This window comes from Martes martes (assembly GCF_963455335.1).
Source record: "Martes martes genome assembly, chromosome: X".
Classification (NCBI taxonomy): Eukaryota; Metazoa; Chordata; class Mammalia; order Carnivora; family Mustelidae; genus Martes; species Martes martes.
The window spans coordinates 102,109,898-102,129,493 of NC_137897.1; the positions used below are offsets into that span (position 1 = coordinate 102,109,898).

Below are 19,596 nucleotides of genomic sequence, written 5' to 3' on the forward strand. Positions count from 1 at the left end.
AGCAGCCCAAAGGGACTAAGACAGTTTCAAAGTACAATTGTAAGTACAAAGCACAAGAAGTTCTGATGTTAAGATGAAAAAACTACTCATGACTGAGTCAAACAACTTCAGAGCCTGACCACCTTAATGGTTACTAAAGATCACAAAGGTACTTTGCCAGTCTCTGAAGTTCAAGAAATTAGTAAAATATACACAGTGAGCTTATAACTGTGCTGGAGGAAAGACTGCAAGATGCACTCGGTAAAGCTCTCAGTCTGTAGGCCAAGTAATCAGGCTTCCATGTAAGAAGAAAGCAATGCTCCTACTAACATGATAAAATCTACAGCTTTACATGAATAACTCCTGAGGCACTTTACCAATACAAATTTTATTAAAAAAATAAGTAATAACATCAAACTGTTCAGCAAATCTATATTCAATGTAACCAAAATAAACAAACACCAAAATAAAAAAAATATACATCTATATATATATGGGCAAGAAACAAGTGCATTTTTTGGTCCCAATATTTTCTGAATATATTATCTTTATCCAAAGGAATTACATTAATGGCTAAGAAGATATGTATTAGATGTACAGAAACATAACTTTAAAATTTATTTTAAGGTCTGTAGGAAGTGTTTTTTGCCAATTCTTTATGTCTTTAAACTCATAATCACTAAGTTAATGATAGTCCCAAGATAGAGGATGTGGTAATGTCTAACGGTCTGAATAATTACCAAATCTAGAAGCTATCAATAGGTAGCTATATGAAATTTGTAGAGAATTCTAAAGAATTTCTTGAGGTTCTTAAAAACAAAACAAAACAAACACAAAACAAAAGTTTTAAAGAGGAGAGATAAAAGTGGACATAACAAAACACACATTAATAAATTTGGTGAAGGACAACATAAAATCAAGATAAAATTAAACTTTAAAAAATCTGAATATTAGTATTGCTGAAAACTCCTAGGGTTAATACTGGATAAAATTTCAAATGACGGTACAAATAACTATAACTTTGGAACTGTAATTTTAGAAACTTGTTTTCCAAGAACATGAAAGTAACCTTGGTTCCCTACACAACCAGTTTTTTATATTCGTTGGACTGCATGCATACTAGACAAATATTAAAGGGCAGCAGCCAAAATGATTAAACTTCAACTTGGATGCTGAAGCATAGATTTGATGGGTCTTTCTTGGTTAGAATGAACCCATAAATAAAAGTTCAAGAACCAAAGCCCCCAGTGGGAAGTTGTGCTCAATTTGGCGGGCCTTGAGGTCATCTCTGGCCAAATTAGCATCAGCCTTATGGGAGGCCAGTCATGAAGGAAGGGACTCTCCCCAAGGTCTGATTTCTTAAGGCCACAATCTAGAGGAGGTCTCACAGTCAAATAATTCACATTCCTTGGAAAGAGAGAACAGGCATCAGTTGTGTCCATCGAAGGGGGACACTGACCAGGAGTATCCTGGACATTTTTTGAAATTTCTGTGTTGCTTCTGCATCTGAAAAATACGAAAAATAGAACAATGACAGACAAGGAAAGAGGAAAAAGACAACTATCTGACCTAAAAATGAAACTAAGAAACCAGACAAAACAGACAAAGAAAATGAATAGCCATGTCACTTGGAATGCAATATTCTGAAGGCAAGTACAGCAGAGAAAAACACAAATTATTTTAAGCAAAGCAAAAAAGGACCATAGCAACAAAAGTTATTTTTGGAGAGAGCCAACTGGAGAAAAAAGCATATGTTAAGATATGTTAACCTGACACAAAGATAAGGTGGAATAAGAATCTAGTGCCATCTGAAAGCTGAAAAGAGCTGAATCAGAGCTAGTGTCATGAACTTGGCTGTTTAACCGCCTTCGTGTGAGAAAACACTTCAGAAGTTTGAACTTAGGAAACTGCCTTTGTGTAAGAAAACACTTCAGAACTTTGAACTTAGGAAATTCCAACTTGTCTTGCACCAGGTTGCACGAGCTCCATAGAGCAGGAATCTATTTCAACAAGCGGCTTTAAAAACAAAAACAAAAACAAAATACTTTAATATTTTTCATTTCTATTAATGATACATTTAAAAATGCAACAGTGCTAAAATCCATCAAAGAAAAATGCACTAAATGAAAATTAAACTTACTCAGAAGTGGGTTCAGAATTGGGTTCAGAATTGGGTTCAGAAGTTGAGGTACTTTCAGGAACTGAAATTAGAAGTGTTTTACGTTTAAAATAGTATAGATAATGAGTAAGACTATTAACTTAATACAGAAGAGCCCATATTGTGGCTGATCAAGAATACTGGAATAAATATCAGAAATTCCCAGAGAGGGAGACAAACCATAAGAGACTCTTAATCTCAGGAAACAAACTGAGGGTTGCTGGAGGGGAAGTGGGTGGGAGAGATGGGGTGGCTGGGCGATGGACATTGGGGAGAGAATGTGCTATAGTGAATGCTGTGAATTGTGTAAGATTGATGAATCACAGACCTGTACCCCTGAAACAAATACTACAATTTGTTACTAAAAAAAAGAAATTCAAAGTAACACAATTATATATACATACCATTCTCTATTATAACTTGGCAAGTATGAGTTTTGCGTTGACACAAGTGTTTAGCCATACGGTCTAAAGCAGAAGAATCAGTTAGGAAGTCACATTTAAGGCACACTAGAGTAATGCCCCTATGAAGATAAAAAGAAAGCAAAGTTTTTTAATCTTTTATGAAAGTCCATCTAGAAGTTCAATTATTATTTTGCCATGTAACAACTCTTGATTTGGTTTTTATGTGTCATGACCATCAATTTCCAATTTTGTTATATAAGCCTGATTTACCTGAAATGGTACTCTAGAAAATGACAGAGCCATGTTTAAGTCATGCTAACATTCAGTGCTTTGTAAACTGTTCCCTCTCATATTGGTTGCTAAAAGACAGGAGTTAAGAGACCTAAAACCCAGTTGTGGCTCCACTAACAATTTGTATGGCTTGTGCAAGTCACATTCTGTGCCTTTGTCCATCTGGAAAGCAAGGATATAATATTCATTCAACATACTTTTTTAAAAAGATTTTATTTATTTGACAGAGAGAGTGAGTGAGGGAGAGAACAAGCAGAGGGAGCAGCAGAGGAAGAAAGAAAAGCAGGCTCTCCGCTGAGCAGGGAGCCTGATGTGGGGCTCAATCTCAGGATCCTGGGATCACGACCTGAGCCGAAGACAGACGCTTCGCCTAGCTGACTGAGCCACCCAGGCTCTCCTCAATATACATTTTCTGAGGACCTTCTTTACACACTCCATACTACTAGGTGTTGTGGATACAAGAGTGAACGAAAAAGAGGGTAAACTCTGTGGAGCCTATAATCTGGTATCTTATTTTAGTAGTGATAAAATTACCAAAAAAATGGGAAGGTTTTAAAAATTAATCATGTACTTTAATTATTGTTATTATCTGTCAGTTAACAAGCATAACCATGCTTTTATAGTTCATTGGATACTTGGATAGGAATAAAAACCAGTAGCTTACTTTAGACTGACTTCCCCACTGTGGCTTTAGTCTTTTTTTTTTAAGATTTATTTATTTTAAGAGAGATTAGGGGGAGGGGTAGAGGGAGAGAATCTTTCAAACCGACTGCCCCGCTGAGCGCAGGACCCACCTGCTGAGGAGGACTTGATCCCGAGACCCATGAGATCATGACCTAAGCTGAAACCAAGAGTTGGATGCTTAACTGACTGAGCCACCCAGGTGCTCCTACTGCAGCTCTAGTCTTAATAGCCTGCTGCATATTTATACCTGGCTGTCATGCTGGCACATCAAAAATGATCTTCATAGGGCACCTGGGTGGCTCAGTGGGTTAAGGCCTCTGCCTCGGGCTCAGGTCATGATCCCGGGGTCCTGGGATCGAGCCCCACATCAGGCTCTCGGCTCAGCGGGGAGCCTGCTTCCCTTTCTCTCTCTCTGCCTGCCTCTGCCTACTTGTGATCTCTGTCTGTTAAATAAATAAATAAAAATCTTTTTAAAAAAATGATCTTCATAAGCTGAAATTGTACCTTCCTCCCCACCCCTGAAAACCATTCTTCCTAACTAATCTCTCTTATGATGTCATGCTCCCAACACAAAGGCTCAAACTTATCTTTTTAAAATAGAGTCAGTATTTCAAATATTTTATCATATTAACAATTTATTGAGCACTTAACTCTGTGCCGGGCTAAGGGTTTTAGACATATTATATCATCTAAATCTTACAACAAACCAGAGAGGTAGATATTAAAATTATTCCTTTTTTATAAAGTACTGGATCGGGTTTAATAACCTACCAAGGCCAAAATTAGATTGAAGCAAGACCTTTGATTGAAGAGTCCATGTTCTTTTTTTTTTTAAAGATTTTATTTATTTATTTGACAGACAGAGATCACAAGTAGGCAGAAAGGCAGACAGAGAGAGAGGGGGAAGCAGGCTCCCCGATGAGCAGAGAGCCTGATGTGGGGCTTGATCCCAGGACCCTGAGATCATGACCTGAGCCAAAGGCAGAGGCTTAACCCAATGAGCCACCCAGGCGCCCCAGAGTCCATGTTCTTAAACAGTGTGATAAACTTCATCACCTTAACCCAGATTCTTATTAAATCAGTCTTAACTACCATAATAGTCTTAAACAGTCCATGTGTCTCAAGCACTACATCTTACCTCATATATCCTCCACATTGATCTTCCTTGATTCTACACAAAACACCAAGAATTTCCCCAAAGGGTCCAAACTCCCTAGCTTCGTTTTCAAGGATTCCACAATCCAGATCTGAGCTCAAAACTATTCCCCCAGATTTTGATCTTAATACTACGTTACATAAACTTCATGCTCCATCTAAACTGCACTACTGGTCATTCATTGCCTATGGCTTTTGCTCTTTCCTTTCTGTACTTTTACTTACACTACTTCCTCCAACTAGAATGCCCTTGTGCTTCTTCTAGTAGAAGTCTTTCCTCCCTGTGAAATCAGTAACTAATTAGTTACTTATATTCACACGTTATCATAAATTGTACATTCCTTGAAGGTTGGTACCAAGCCTTCTTCATCATTGTCAACTTAAGGGGAACTGCTAAATTGTGTTGTAAGCAATAGGTGCATGATAAATAAAAAATGAACATTGTATTTTAACAAAACAGTAATTACAAAATTTACTGTTTTATAGAATTATAAATATGCCAAGCCCCATACACAGAAATTAATCAACTTTCTATTTAAATATGAGACCCAGCCTAGTTAAGAAAAAAGCATCTCAGATCTTTAAAGTCATAGAATCAATTCAAGAATCAAGCACCAAGCACACAACTGAGCTTGACAACAGTGAGGTAAAAATCAAATTAAATTCTCTAATCTTTATAATTAATAAATCCTTTTCATTCTTATAAAACTTTTCAGTAAAATTCTATTTCCTTGAATTTAGTAATATTTTTAAAATAGCACAAATATATTTTTACAATAGAATCAAACTTTCCTCTGCCTATGAGCTGTTGGTCCAACATCATCCACATATGTAATTTTCAACATATACACTAATTTACTCAAAATATTTACAGAAAGCCTACCATGTGTCAGGCACTATTCAATGCTCAGTAAAACATCTGGCATAGACAAATATCCAAACCATCCACATTCTAGTGAGAAGACACAGATGATAAACAAAACAGTGAAGTATATACAACATGAAGTATATACAACATGCTGGAAAGTAAAAAGTGAAGAAAAATAAACCAATAAAGGGAGATAGGGACTGGTGGGAATGGGGCCCTGGGGAAAGAATGCTATTTTAAATGGAGTGGTCAAAGAAAGCCTCATTCACTGGACTAGAGACTTGAAGGAGGTGAGAGAGCCAGCCATGCAGCTATCTAGGGAAGAGTCCACAAAGCAGAAGGAGTAAGAGACACAAAGATCCTGAGATCTATCATCCCTTCCTCCACTTTCCCACTAAGCCAAAGCATCAAAATAAGTACTGGCTAAACTTAAGTCTTTGTCTTAGCCTGGTGCTACCAAGATCTTGGCACTGTAATTTCAAACAGCAATGACAACGTGAGCTAAATAATTAAAACAAAGGAATATGAAGTCAAAAGAAATCAGAAGAATGTGGGAAAAAATGATGCTTAGTGGGTTCTGAGCCAATGGTGTGTAGTATAATCAAAAGTTAACTATCAATGCCTAGAAATGTTCATCAGCAATTCCTTTTGTAAACAGGTTGTGCACTCTTATTTCAAAATTTTAAAAACCCTAAGGATTATGAAGGCTATATATTGATCAAAACCAGTGTTATTCAACTTACTAGTTATCTTAAATATCTTTTTAATCTTCAAATATTGTTGGAGAGCCTTATTTTTTTATTTTATAATGCAAATCCATGAAAGTTCCATCTTAATGCCTAATACCACTGAAACAAAGTTAGCCAGAAAACATAGGTTTACTTCCTCTTTGATCTATGATATAATGAATAGAACTGTCTTACATCTGGTAGTAACCATTCATTTTCCAAACTACGTACTTAAGCATCAGGTTAAAAAGAAGTTACTGTAATTTTTCAAACGAGAGAATGGAAAAGATCAACTAGTTACCTGAGAGTTCCAGAATGCTTCTTAAAAATATAATACCGTTTACTCGGATGGTTGCTATGAGAGCTGGAGAGACAACAGACAAATGAGATTTTATTATATAAGAAATCATAATAATTTTATGACCATATTTCCAAGTCCATATTTAGTTTCTTAGTTTTGATTAAAAGGTCATGATCTAAATTATTAAATTCTATTCTTCTGTTTTAATTCAAGTTTTTTATCTTACATTTCATTTTACCTGTGTATTTTCTAACAACATATTTCCCTGAGGATATTCTTAAGTGATTGGTAGCCTCACCATTATACAAAAAAAATCAAAAAACTTCTCAAAGTTAAATATGCAAAGAGCATCAACCTAAATCTTTGCAACCATTAAGAGTTGAAAACAATTTAAAAGGTATTTGCTAATAATGCATATTGCTCTAATATAAATTATTATGAATAACTATCACTTTCTTATCTTTTTTTTATCACTTTCTTATCTTAATATACTTAGCAAGTTGGGAGAATCTGAATGATCCTTGAAGTAAATGCTACTTGGGCTAAATTACATTACCTTTACCTACCATCAGTAAAAGGAAACATTTAAAGAATATTTTGCAATTATTAGGAGAGCCTTTAGGGAAAGCAAAGCAGAACTCATGAGTTAAAACAACGCTTCTATGCACAAAACATCAACAACAAAAAAACACTAACCAAATTTTGCAGCCAATGGCAACAGCTTTTATACCTCCATCTATTTTTATTTTTTAAAAGATTTATTTATTTGAGAGAGAGAGAGAGAGCGCGCGCGAGAGAGAGAGCATGAGCAGGGGGAGGAGCAGAGGGAGAGGGAGAGAGGATCCTCAAGCAGACTCACTGCCGAGTGTGGAGCCTGGCATGAGGTTTGATCCCAGGACCCTGAGATCATAGCCTGAGCTAAAATCAAGAGTCGACCACTTAACTTACTGAGCCACCCAGGTATCCCTATACTCCCTTTTAAATTGATAAGGAAAGCTTTCCTGTATTAGAAAGTCAGGTGGTATTAGCCAGGACTGGCATAGCACAGTATTACTCAAAGTGTGGTTCATAACAGCATCCATATCACCGGGGAACTCATCATAAATACAAAGTCTCAGGTCCTCCTCTAGACCTGCTGAATTGCTGGCAGTGAGACCCTGAAACCAGTTTCAACAAGTTTTTGAGGTGATTCTTATGCAAGCTAAAGTTTGAGAAACACTAGCTGTCCTAGCTTGCACTGACAGACCCAAACCAGCCAACACACCAGGTCAATGATTATCATTAGACAAAAGGTAACTATCACCAGCATACCATGTATGCATCGGAAAAAAATGATACTGGCTAGCTATAATCCCATGAAAATAGCTGCAGAATAGGTGCCATGCTGAGTACAAAGAACTGCTCTCTCAAGTAGATAAGACAGACACATTTAATATAAGGCAGAATAGCTGAATGGTATAGAACTCAAAGGAAGGGATGATTCCTATGAGTGGCTGTGGTGATCAGATTCTTCACAGAAGAAGGTAAACGGAGAGGGAGGGAGAGGGGCAGTCCAAGGAATAACAAAGAATAAGGAAAACCACTTTAGAGACTGAATATGAAACAAACTATATGAATATGAAACAAACTATATGTTCGGGAAGATTAATTTGGGGGGCCTGACTTGTTACAGAGTTGGTGTGGACTGGGAATAAAGGTACTCAGCCTCTAAGAAAGTAAGACTCTGTAGGTACAGAGCTCAAGTCTACAACAAAAGTCCACACTGGGTCAGGGTGTACCATTCAGGGGGAGGTACCTGAGGCAACAAAGGAAGCAAGACACCACTGAATTAGGGGGAAGGCAAAGGCCTTTAGAAAAGTAGAAGTGGATACTTTCAGGTCTTTATGAGGTTAATAATGAGTAAGTGCTCCATGTGTGTGATGACAATGCAGTAGAAGGTTGGGGCTCACTGGAAATTAGGAAAAGGTTATAAAGGAAGTCTGAGGCCAACGGAAATATTTTGGGATAGTACGGTATTGAAGGCCTAGAAGACAGTTGAAGAACCTATGGAAAATGTGAGGCAGGAGGACAGAATGACCATGGGTTTAAGAAACATAAAAATATTTTCCAATTTAATGTCCTATAATTTAGGGGCAGAATTAAAGCTCCATTGGGGCAGACATGTGTTTGGCACAGAATAGAAGACCAGCATTTGTGATTGTTGTCAAAATACCAACATTTTTCACAGAACTAGAAAAAAATTATCCAAAAGTTTGTATGGAACCGCAAAAGATATCGAATAGCCAAAGCAATCTTCAGATTATGAGACTGATGCACTACCTACTACACTAACGAGGCACCTCAGCCAAAGCAATCTTGAAAAAGAACAAAGCTCAAGGTATCACAATTATAGATTTCAAGATATACTAGAAAGCTGTAGTGATCAACACAGTATGGTACTGGCACAAAACAGATACATAGATCAATGAAACAGAACTGAGAGTCCAGAAATAAACCCATACTTACATGGTCAATTAATCTATGACAAAGGACGCAAGAATATACAATGGGGGAAAAGACAGTGTCTTTGAAAAATGGTGCTACAAAACCTGGACAGCTACATACAAAAGAATGAAACTGGACCAATTTCCTACACCATACACAAAAATAAACTCAAAATGGATTAAAGACCTAATGTGAGACCTGAAACCATAAAACTCGTGGAAGAAAACATAGGCAGTAATTTCTTTGGCAACAGCCATAGAAACATTTTTCTAGATATGGCTCCTCAGGTAAGGAAAACAAAAGCAAAATTAAACTACTGGGACTACACCAAAATAGAAAGTTTTTTTTTTTTTTTTTTTAAGTAGGCTCCACGCCCAGTGTGGAAACCAGCACAGGGCCTGAATTCACCACTCTGAGATCAAGACCTGAGCTGAGATCAAGAGTCTGAAGCCCAGCTGACTGAGCCACCAGCTGCCCTCAAAATAAAAAGCCTTTGCATAGCAAAGGAAACCATCAGCAAAACAAAAAGGCATCCTACTAAACTGGGGAAGAAATTTGCAAATGTTATCTCTGCTTCTTCCTCTCCCTCTGCCCCTCCCCTGCCCGTTTTGTGCTCTCTCTAAGTAAATAAAATCTTAAAAAAGAATACACTTATCTTGATGAACACTAAGCAATGTATAGAATTGCTGAATCATTATATTGTACACCTGAAGCTAATATAACTGTATGTTAATTATACTTCAATTTGCAAAATATGAGCATTCTTCCCAGCAGTATACTGAGAGAAAGATTTGCTGGGGCCTGGTTTAGAGCAACCGGGTATAGAAAGACCTGCAGTAGTTGGGAGGCAGAGTGGTAAATTGCAGAATGTGGACATTCAGGAAGCTGTTATGAATGGTAGCAGATCAAGAGAGCACCAAAGGCTTCAGAAACTTAAAGTGTATTATTTTCAGTTGATGCGCCACATTTCTGCAAATGACACCTTGAGACAAGCTGAGCTTAAAAGAGTATTGGGGTGATGGTAATTTGGATCCCAGACATACAATAATGTTTGACTTATTTTGTTCTTTATAGATACCAGTGGGTCAAAGGTGAAAATTTTTATCAAACTGATAAAGAGATGGATCTCAGCAAAACTCAGCACTGAAACTGGAGGATTTATAGTTGAAAAGTAAAACAAAATTCTGAGTGATTAAGGTACTAAGAAAGGGAATGTAAAGAGGCAAAAAGAGTTGAAAAAAAGAAAAGGTAAGGAAATAAAGGCAACCTACTGAATGGGAGAAGATATTTACAAGGGACAAATCAAATAAAGGGTTAATATCCAAAATACATAAAGAACTGATATACTCAACACCCAAAACCCAAATAATCCAATTAAAAAATGGACAGAAGACATGTACAGACATTTCTCCAAAGAATACATCCAGATGGCTAATAGGCACATGAAAAGATGCTCAGCATCACTCATTATCAGGAAAATGCAAATCAAAACAGCAATGAGATATCACCTCATACCTGTCAGAATGGCTAAGATCAAAAAACTCAAGAAACAACAAGTATTGGCAAGATTATGTAGAAAAAGGAACCCTCATGCACTGTTGGTGGGATGCAAACTGGTGCAGCCACTGTGGAAAACAATATGGAGGTTCCTCTAAAGTTAAAAACTGAACTACCCTAGGACCCAATAATTGCACTACTGGGGTTTTACCCAAAACATGCAAAACATTAAATCAAAGGGATACATACACTGCTATGTTTATTGCAGCATTATTTATAATAGTCAAACTATGGAAGCAACCCAAGTGTCCAGAACGGATAAAGATGTGGGGTGTGTGTATGTGTGTTTGTATGTATCAGCCATAAAAAGAATGAAATCTTGCCATTTGCAATGATGTGGATGGGATAGAGGCGATATATATAATACTAGGTGAAATAAGTCAGAGAAAGACAAACACCGTATGATCTCACTCATGTGGAATTTAAGAAAAAAGCAAATGCTTTTTTTCTTAAGGACAGAGAACAAACCGACGGTTATCAGAGAGGGAGCTGGGTGGGGGATGGGTGGAACAGGTGATGGGGAGTAAGAGCACACTTATCATGATGAATACTGAGTAATGTATGGAATTGCTGAATCACTATACTGTACACCCGAAACTAATGTAACCCTGTATGTCAACTGTACTGGAATTTAAATGAAAAACTTAAAAGGAAAAAAATGTCTGAGGCAAAAAAAGAAAAGTTAATGAAATAGAGTAGCCAAAAGGGAAGAAAAAAAATGATGGTAACATAGTAAGAGAAGTTGAGGAGAAGATTTTCAAAAGTGAGTGATCAAAAGTATCAAATATTCTAAAGAAGTCACAGAAGAGTAAGAATGAAAACTAGTGAGTACATTTAGTGATTCGGATATGATTGACTGATAATTTTTAAAGGGGCAGCTTTAACTAACAGGTGGGGGTGATACTCAAATCACAAAGTTAGTAAAGAAGTAGCAAATAAGAAGTAAAGAAACTCTTTAAAATGTTGACAGTAAAAGGAAGACAAGAAAATATGCAAAGTGAAGGCAAATCTCATTCATCCTAAAAAAATGTCTGAAAATATGTGCAGGCAGAAGGAATGTAGTAGAAAGAAAGAGATGAAATGAAGATACAAAATAACTGAGTAAGGCTGTAGAGAAAATGGAAGACACAAGAGGCAGAATTTGCTTTCAGAAAGTGAGAAATGTCTTTTTCTGAGATTAATGCCTGGATAAAGGGAGAAAAACTTGAGGTAGAAAAAAGTTAATCTTGGTAAAAATGAGAAGGATGACCTCTGAGTAATTAGTAGGAACAAGACTAAAAGCCAAGAGACAGACTAGAATAAAATCTAAGGGTATTGAAAACGATTTAAAAAGATGTTGTAGATAAAAAAACAACAACAAAGAGGTATTTTTAAAAACAAAGAACTAAATTAAAGTTAAAAATCACAAATTCAGAGCTAATTAAATCAAGTGCAGTTTGGTAGTTTGGAAAGGAGCACAGCAAAAGATCGAAAAGGATGAGATTCAAGGACAGCAAGGTTAAACATGTCTGAAGATGTAAAGGATTCTAGGATAAAAAGCAAACAACATTCAAAACAAATGACCTTAAGGGTGAGGTTGATATGAAGTTAGACTGGTGCTGCTGGACTGGAAAGAAGTGTCAAGACTCTAAAAATCACGAGGTAATGAGAATTCAAAATGAATGAACACTGTATATGATGAGTGGAGTTGGGACAGAGATAAGGAATGGGGTATAACATGTCACAGAGGTCTTGTCATGATCTGCAAGAAAACCACTTTTATTGGTTATATCTTATTTCTGACTGAAAATAAATGGAACTACCTCAGTTTGAATAAATAACTTAGCAGATTTATATCTGAACAATTTTTATGTATAAAAAAAATCCTTCTTGAAAGAATAAAGTAAGCTGCACTAATGAGGTCCAAATGAAAGTAACGTGGTCTCAGAAGTCCTTCTCTAGCCTGTAGTACATGGTAGGCGCTCAAATAATACAAATTGAATTGATGTATTAAAAGGAATTCTAATAGTAGCATCATGACTAGAATATCCCTATAGTCTCTCATTTCACATTTCATTGAATGAATGCAAAGATAAATGGCTTGAAAGACTAATGGACAGAAAGATGTTTGAAAGGGGGAGAAGGGAGGGAGTGGTGGGGGTAGAGTGCACTCATGTGAGCGCCAATAATATTCTTAGCATCTTTGATAAACCTGGAATCTCTCAAAGTGCCTGCTTTGAAGAGGATAACACTTATGTGGTTACATGTATTTATCTGATAAATATTTTGAAAACATTAAAAATTTTATGTTTGAGAATAATGACATTTTAAAGGACTTAGAAAAACAAACTAAAAAAACAAATTCACCAAACAAACCTATTCTAATTTCATTGGTCTAACTGTTCTTAAAAATTTCTGTCTCCCTAATTTCACGATTTATTACACTGGAAAAAAAATGTTAAGTAATATCCTAGAAGTTCCCTATTACTCAATCCTTTCAGCTCCTTGATATGACAACTAATAGGACAACTTAAGTTTTAAAAAAACAAACATCTTAAATGGGAATGTTGATTGGTGGTGCACGTGTTTAACTTACCTCACCATATGATTTATAAAGGCTTTGTTACAGTTAGTGTTGTATTTGCAAAAATTACAGTGGATATATATTGAAAAGTGGCTTGCAAAATCTTTTATTTTGGAATGACACTCAATGCACTTGTGAACTCCCCGACGACACCTTATAGAGACAGGAAAAAAAAAGACGAAAACATATTATGGAACAAAAATAATAAGGTAAACCCTTATTAATGTTTTATTAACTGAAGCTAAGATGTATAAATTAACATCTTTAAGTAGAGACATAATTTGAAGTTGCTCAAATTTGATTTGAAACAATAAGCTAGAATAAGTGTCAAAAATCAAACACCAGTTAGTGTTTCCCTGGAATAAAAGGGATCACATTAATCAATTCAACTATCACAAGATATAAGCACAAAATAGATTAATGTAATTGATGATAATTATACAATGAACACCAATTCCAGTTCCGCTCAGCGGTTGTAAAGAGTACCTTTTTATTGTCTGCTTAGCCTTTATGTCAGACAAGTGATCAGCAGTAACCACGTAAGGGACCTTTGCGATATGATAAATTATATTAAAATAAACCTTTAATATTTCATATTCAATTAGTATTATATATCAGGAAAAGAAGATATTACCTTAAGTTCTTCAAAGCTATGCTGATTTTATTCTTTCTGTTGCGCTGTTTCTTTTGCTTGTAAGAGGTTTTAGTCTTGCATTTAGATGCACCTCTACCTCGCTTACTGGCATTAGGTTTAGTTGCATGAGGCTTACTTGCCTTAGATTTACTTGCATTAGATTTTGTGAGATTCTTAGCAGTTGTACTTTTAGACTTGGCAGGTGAGAGCTGAAAAGAAGAAGTGCTTGGAACGCTACTACTGGGAGATGAAGTAACTGGTTTTGAATGAAGCGGTCCAATTGAGGCTCGAATAGTAACCTATAAAAAAGAAGGTAAAATATATATACACATTTTAGAAAATTAATCCTCACATTAATATTAAAAAGTTCACTGTGTACCCTGACATTATAGTCCATTGGTTTTTTTTTTAAGAATTTATTTATTTATTTGACAGAGAGAGATCACAAGTAGGCAGAGAGGCAGGCAGAGAGAGAGAGAGAGAAGGAAGCAGGCTCTCCACTGAGCAGAGAGCCGGATGCGGGACTCGATCCCAGGACCCTGAGATCATGACCCGAGCCGAAGGGAGAGGCCTAACCCACTGAGCCACCCAGGTGCCCCTAGTCCATTGGTTTTTGACAAGGGTACCAAAACAACTCAGCGGAGGAAACGCTAGTCTAATCAAACAAATGGTGCCAGCACAACTGGATATCTAGATGCAAAAGCATGAATTTGGACCCCTATCTCATACTAGATACAAAAATTAACTCAAAACGTATCAACTGTAAGAGCTAAAACTACAACTCTTAGAAGAAAACAGGAGTAAATCTCCATGATTTGGGGGTTGGGCAATGACTCCTTAGATACGATAGCAAAAGCACAACAACCAAAGAAAAACATAGATTAAATGGACTTCATAAAAATTTTAGACTTTTGTGTTTCAAAGGACAATGTTAAGAAACTGACAAGACAACCCACAGAATGAGAGAAAGTATTTGCAAACCATATTTCTTTTTTAAAAAAGATTTTATTTGTCAGAGAGAAAGAGAGAGCGAGAGAGAGAGAGAGCATACAAGCATGGTGGGCAGCAGGCAGAGAAAGAAGCAGGCTCCCACTGAGCAAGGAGCTGGATGCGGGACTCAGTCCCAGGACCCTGGGATCACAACCTGAGCTGAAGGCAGGCACTTACCAACTGAGCCAGCCAGACATCTGGCAAGTTGTATTTCTAATAAGGGACCTCTATACAGGATATATAAGGAATGGAGAGTAGACTCAGTAATGCCAGCTTCAACAAAGGATGGCACTCAAGGAACTATGATAGATGCTAGGGACACAAAGATAAACTAAACATGATTCTTAACATTACAGTCTAGCAGCTGAAGCAGACCTATATGCTGCCAACTGGAAGAGCTCACAAACAGCCTACAGAGTATTGAAACAATTCACTAACAGTCTACAGTTGATCTAGCTGCACTCACTACAAAGGAATGTGCTTCAATGTAGCATGTGTCAAATAACTCAAAAAACAAAGGGTATTAGTTTTTCTTTCCAAACATAAGAATGACAAAACCTAAGGGACACCCAGGTGGCTCAGTCAGTTAAGTGTCTCCTTTCGGCTCAGGTTATGATCCCAGGGTCCTGGGATCGAGTCCCGCATTGAGCCCCTTGCTTAGCAGGGAGCCTGCTTCTCCCTCTGCCTGCCACTCCCCCCTGCTTGTGCTCTCTTTCTCTGACAAATAAATAAAATCCTAAAAAAACAATGACAAAACCTAAAATTAAATCTTAATGACAGGCAGAAGTTAATTTTTAATATTATAGATAAAGCCAGGCAGGAATTTACTTCTATTATCACACAAAATGTTAAAATACAGCATATTTAAAACTCACTTTTGTACCAGGAGGCAATCCTTCTAGCTCTTTAGGCTTTATAAAGGTCCGATGCTGGGTCTTGTGATCCAGTTTCTCTTTGCAGGTCAAAAACTGTAGTCTGCATTTTGTACAACGATGAACTCCTTTTTTCTGTTTACAAAAAAAAAAAAATTAAAAATACTATCAGAAATAGTAACTTCTACCACCACAAATCCTGGAACCTGAAGTTCAAATTGTAACAGCTAAATAATTTTTAAAACCCCGTATTTTACCATATCCCATCATAAATAATGCCAAAATATTATTTCATTTTTAAAAACACTGCTTGCATTAGTATTCGTGTTTCAAAAGCATTTGTGGGGTGCTTGGATGGCTCAGTCAGTAGAGCATACAACTCTTGGTCTCAGGGTTTTAATTCTGAATCCCACATTGGGTGTAGCCATTTACTAAAAAAAAAAAAGATCTTAAAAAAAAAGTATTTGTTACCATAAAGGCAATCAAAATGAAAACTGTATCAGTTAGGTTAAAATGTGATGAGTCCTAAACCTTTGTAGCATGAAAGCATTTTTAATTATAAATTTGAAGTATATAATTATAAATTTGAAGTATAAACCATTCAAACACGTGATACCATGAAGTATATAATTATAAATTTGAAGTATAAACCATTCAAACACATGATACCATGAAAATGAGTAGAAAAGACCAAGTTATTTTTAATTTTTAAAACTTCTATTTGCTTCATAAAAAGTTGAAATTCCTATAACCAAACAATTTAATTTAAATTTAAATAGACACAGGTGGCTAGTGGCTGTGATATTGAACAGCATAGGTGTAGAAGTACAAATCAGAACAATTGATCCCAATCTACTGTCAGAGAACCCCTTGACTAGGTCCCTTCTCAAACTCAGGCCTATTATTATTTGATCAGTGGGACCCAAGAGAGCTCTAAGTCATTTGCTCACAACTAGTGGGTCTTCTAGTATATATTAACAATTACAGTCTTTATGTATATGTATATGCTCTTTATGTATATGCTCTCACTAATTAAAAATATATTTTATATTTATATGTAAATTTAGAACATACAAATGCAAAAGAATGTTTTCTCCAAAGCTACATCTCCACAGGCCTGTCACTATTTCTATGTTAAGCACAAAACAGTCATTTAGGAGAAGCAAATGAGTTAAAATAAATGAAAGTAGCTAGCAGTTATTGGTGCACATCAGGCATTTGATAAATAAAATTTCTTTAAAAATTTCAAAGCAGGGGCGCCTGGGTGGCTCAGTCAGTTAAGCATCTGCCTTTGGTTCAGGTCATGATCCCAGGGTCCTGGGATCGAGTCCCGCATCGGGCTCCCTGCTCGGCGGGAAGCCTGCTTCCCCTTCTCCCTCTGACTGCCACTCCCCCTGCTTGTGCGTGCTCTGTCAAATAAATAAATAAAATCTTTTTTAAAAATTTCAAAGCAATATGGAAATGTTTGTATATTACTGTTTTAGGTTCATTTTTAAGACAATTTTAAAGTATGGTGCATTGGATCATATCATAGGTACAGGCAACATAAACAGATTCACCTAATATATGCTCAAAAGAGAGAAGAAAGGGAAAAAGATCTCAGTCAAGAAACAGACAGCAAGATAACAGGACAGAAAGAAAATTCCCCAGAGTACAGTTCCTGGAAGTCTTTTCTCTGCTGGTACCTACACCTCATCTAGTTTCACGATTTTAAGTAGTATCCATCCAATTGCCTATTCCACATCACTACTTGATATCTAATAGGTATTTCAAGTCAACATGGACAAAACTGAACTCTAAATTTTCCCCTATTCACCCTGAAAAAAAAAATCTGTTCCTTGCCTAGTCTTCCCAATATCTCAATATATGAGAACACAATTCTTGGTAGTGGCTCAGGACAAAAGAATTCTGTTACTCTTAACTCTTGTCTTTCACACCCCACATCCACCAACCCATTAATAAAATCTGTCAGCTCTACCTTCACGATCACCTGTTCAGCCACAGTATCAGTCCAAGCCACTCACCCGGACTCTAACAATAGCCTTCCGCCTTCTTGTTTCCACTCTTTCCTCCTAACAGTGTATTCTCTCCATAGTTTCCAGAGTCATCTCTCACGTGCTTAAAGCTGCCAATGGCTTTCCATACCACACCAAAATCCTAACTCTGGCTCACAAGACCCTACGCCATCTGCTCTGCACTCTACTGGTACGATCTTCTCTCCTACTACTCTTCCTCCCACTTGTTTGCCATGCTCCGGCCACACTGGCCTTCTTGCTGCTCCTTGAACATCTAGATATATGCTCACCTCACTGCTACTTACTGTTCCCTCTCCTTGGAATGTTCTCTCCCAGATACCCACATAGCTAACCCCTTATTTTCTCTGGAGAGGCTCTCTTTGCCCATATAAAAAACAGAAATGGCTCCTTCACCTCCTAAGTCGTGGCACTCACAGCCCTCCTATGTTTTCTTCCCATGGTACTTATCACCAGCTGGCATACATAAACATTCAGATATAATACACATACTTTTTCACTACAGTTCAAATTCCAGAGAGCACAAACTTTGCTTTGCTCACTTCTGTAAAACAGTCCCTGGCATATATTAAGCACTCAATAAATATTTGTTAAATAAATAGTGAGGCAGACAGCAAGAGATTGACAGAGCGTGCACAAGAGAAGCAGGCACAATTTAACTAGTTGAAAATGTCTGCCATTTCATTGAATGAGCATTTACCCAGCACCCTGGGATGGGAGACATTAAGCTACTATTCCCTTAGTTGGACTCAAGTCTTGCATATCTTAATGCATGTATGCTTGAGACGTGGTAAGGAGGATAATACAGAACATCTTTAAATAATACGACATTCAACCAAAAAATTGGTGGTCTGTTCCAAGGATAGAGAATAACTTGTCTCAGTTGAACTTCCTGACAAACACACTGTATTATCTGGGTGATCTGAAGAATTTTGAAGGCTAATTCTGACTATCTGTAATATATGCTTTGAGACCTAGCTTCAGTAAAGGATATGACTAGTAAAACCTTGGGCTTTAAGTCTATTTTTGGCTTTGCCCTTTATTAGAGAATATGACATTGGGCAAGTAACTTATTCTCTCTAAATCTTTGTTTCCTCATCGATGAAATGAAAATGATCACATACCTGTTTTATAAAGTGGTTGAGAGGACTAAACAAAATAATGGAAGTAAAAACACTGTGACTGTCATATCGCACGTGATTAGTATATATTTACTTGTGATTTTTTTTAAAGATCTAGTAAGAATACTTGACATATCTAAGGTCCCTCATCCTTTCTTAAAAGTTGTGCAAACTGTATTTGTTAGCTCTAAAATCACTTCAGACATGATAATATATTCCTTTTAGGAAAAGGTTACAACTAAAGTCTTTAAAAAGAATAAAATGAGCCATATAGTCAATAATTCCTAATATCTAAAATCACACTTACCTTACCTCAATTACAAGTATAATCTTGCTCAGTTACAGTTTTTGAGTCTTCTGTGAACAACTATATAAACTGCAAGTGCTTTGAAAAATGCTTGATGATCCTTCTGATTAATAGTCTTTCCTTGGGGTGCCTGGGTGGCTCAGTGGGTTAAGCCTCTGCTTTTGGTTCAGGTCATGATCTCAGGGTCCTGGGATCGAGCCCTGCATCGGGCTCTCTGCTCAGCAGGGAGCCTGATTTCCCCCTCTCTCTCTGTCTGCCTCTCTGCCTACTTGTGATCTCTCTGTCAAATAAATAAAATCTTTAAAAAAAAATAGAGTCTTTCCTCTGTTGACTGCTGACTGCCTACCTCTTAGGTACTCCAAACTCACAAAAACCGGACACCAATGTTGTGCCAGTAGTCCTCAAGACTACTCCCAGAACTTATAGGACTTAGAAGTTGTTAAACTCATAGATGTGATTTATTATAA

The 19,596-nt window shown here is 36.8% G+C and overlaps 1 protein-coding gene across 1 annotated transcript in view; it reads right to left on the reverse strand.

Moving 5' to 3' along the window:
• Positions 1–354: 354 nt before the first annotated feature.
• The window catches only part of ZNF280C (zinc finger protein 280C), a 46,854-nt gene continuing 27,612 nt past the window's right edge, over positions 355–19,596 (reverse strand). The window contains exons 11-17 of the mRNA XM_080831298.1: positions 15,672–15,803; positions 13,807–14,105; positions 13,185–13,325; positions 6,569–6,631; positions 2,542–2,660; positions 2,120–2,180; positions 355–1,995 (exon numbers count right to left, since the gene is read on the reverse strand). Coding sequence (XP_080687424.1) covers positions 1,980–1,995; positions 2,120–2,180; positions 2,542–2,660; positions 6,569–6,631; positions 13,185–13,325; positions 13,807–14,105; positions 15,672–15,803 — 831 coding nt within the window. The 3' untranslated portion in view covers positions 355–1,979. The remainder of the gene's footprint in view (positions 1,996–2,119; positions 2,181–2,541; positions 2,661–6,568; positions 6,632–13,184; positions 13,326–13,806; positions 14,106–15,671; positions 15,804–19,596) is intronic.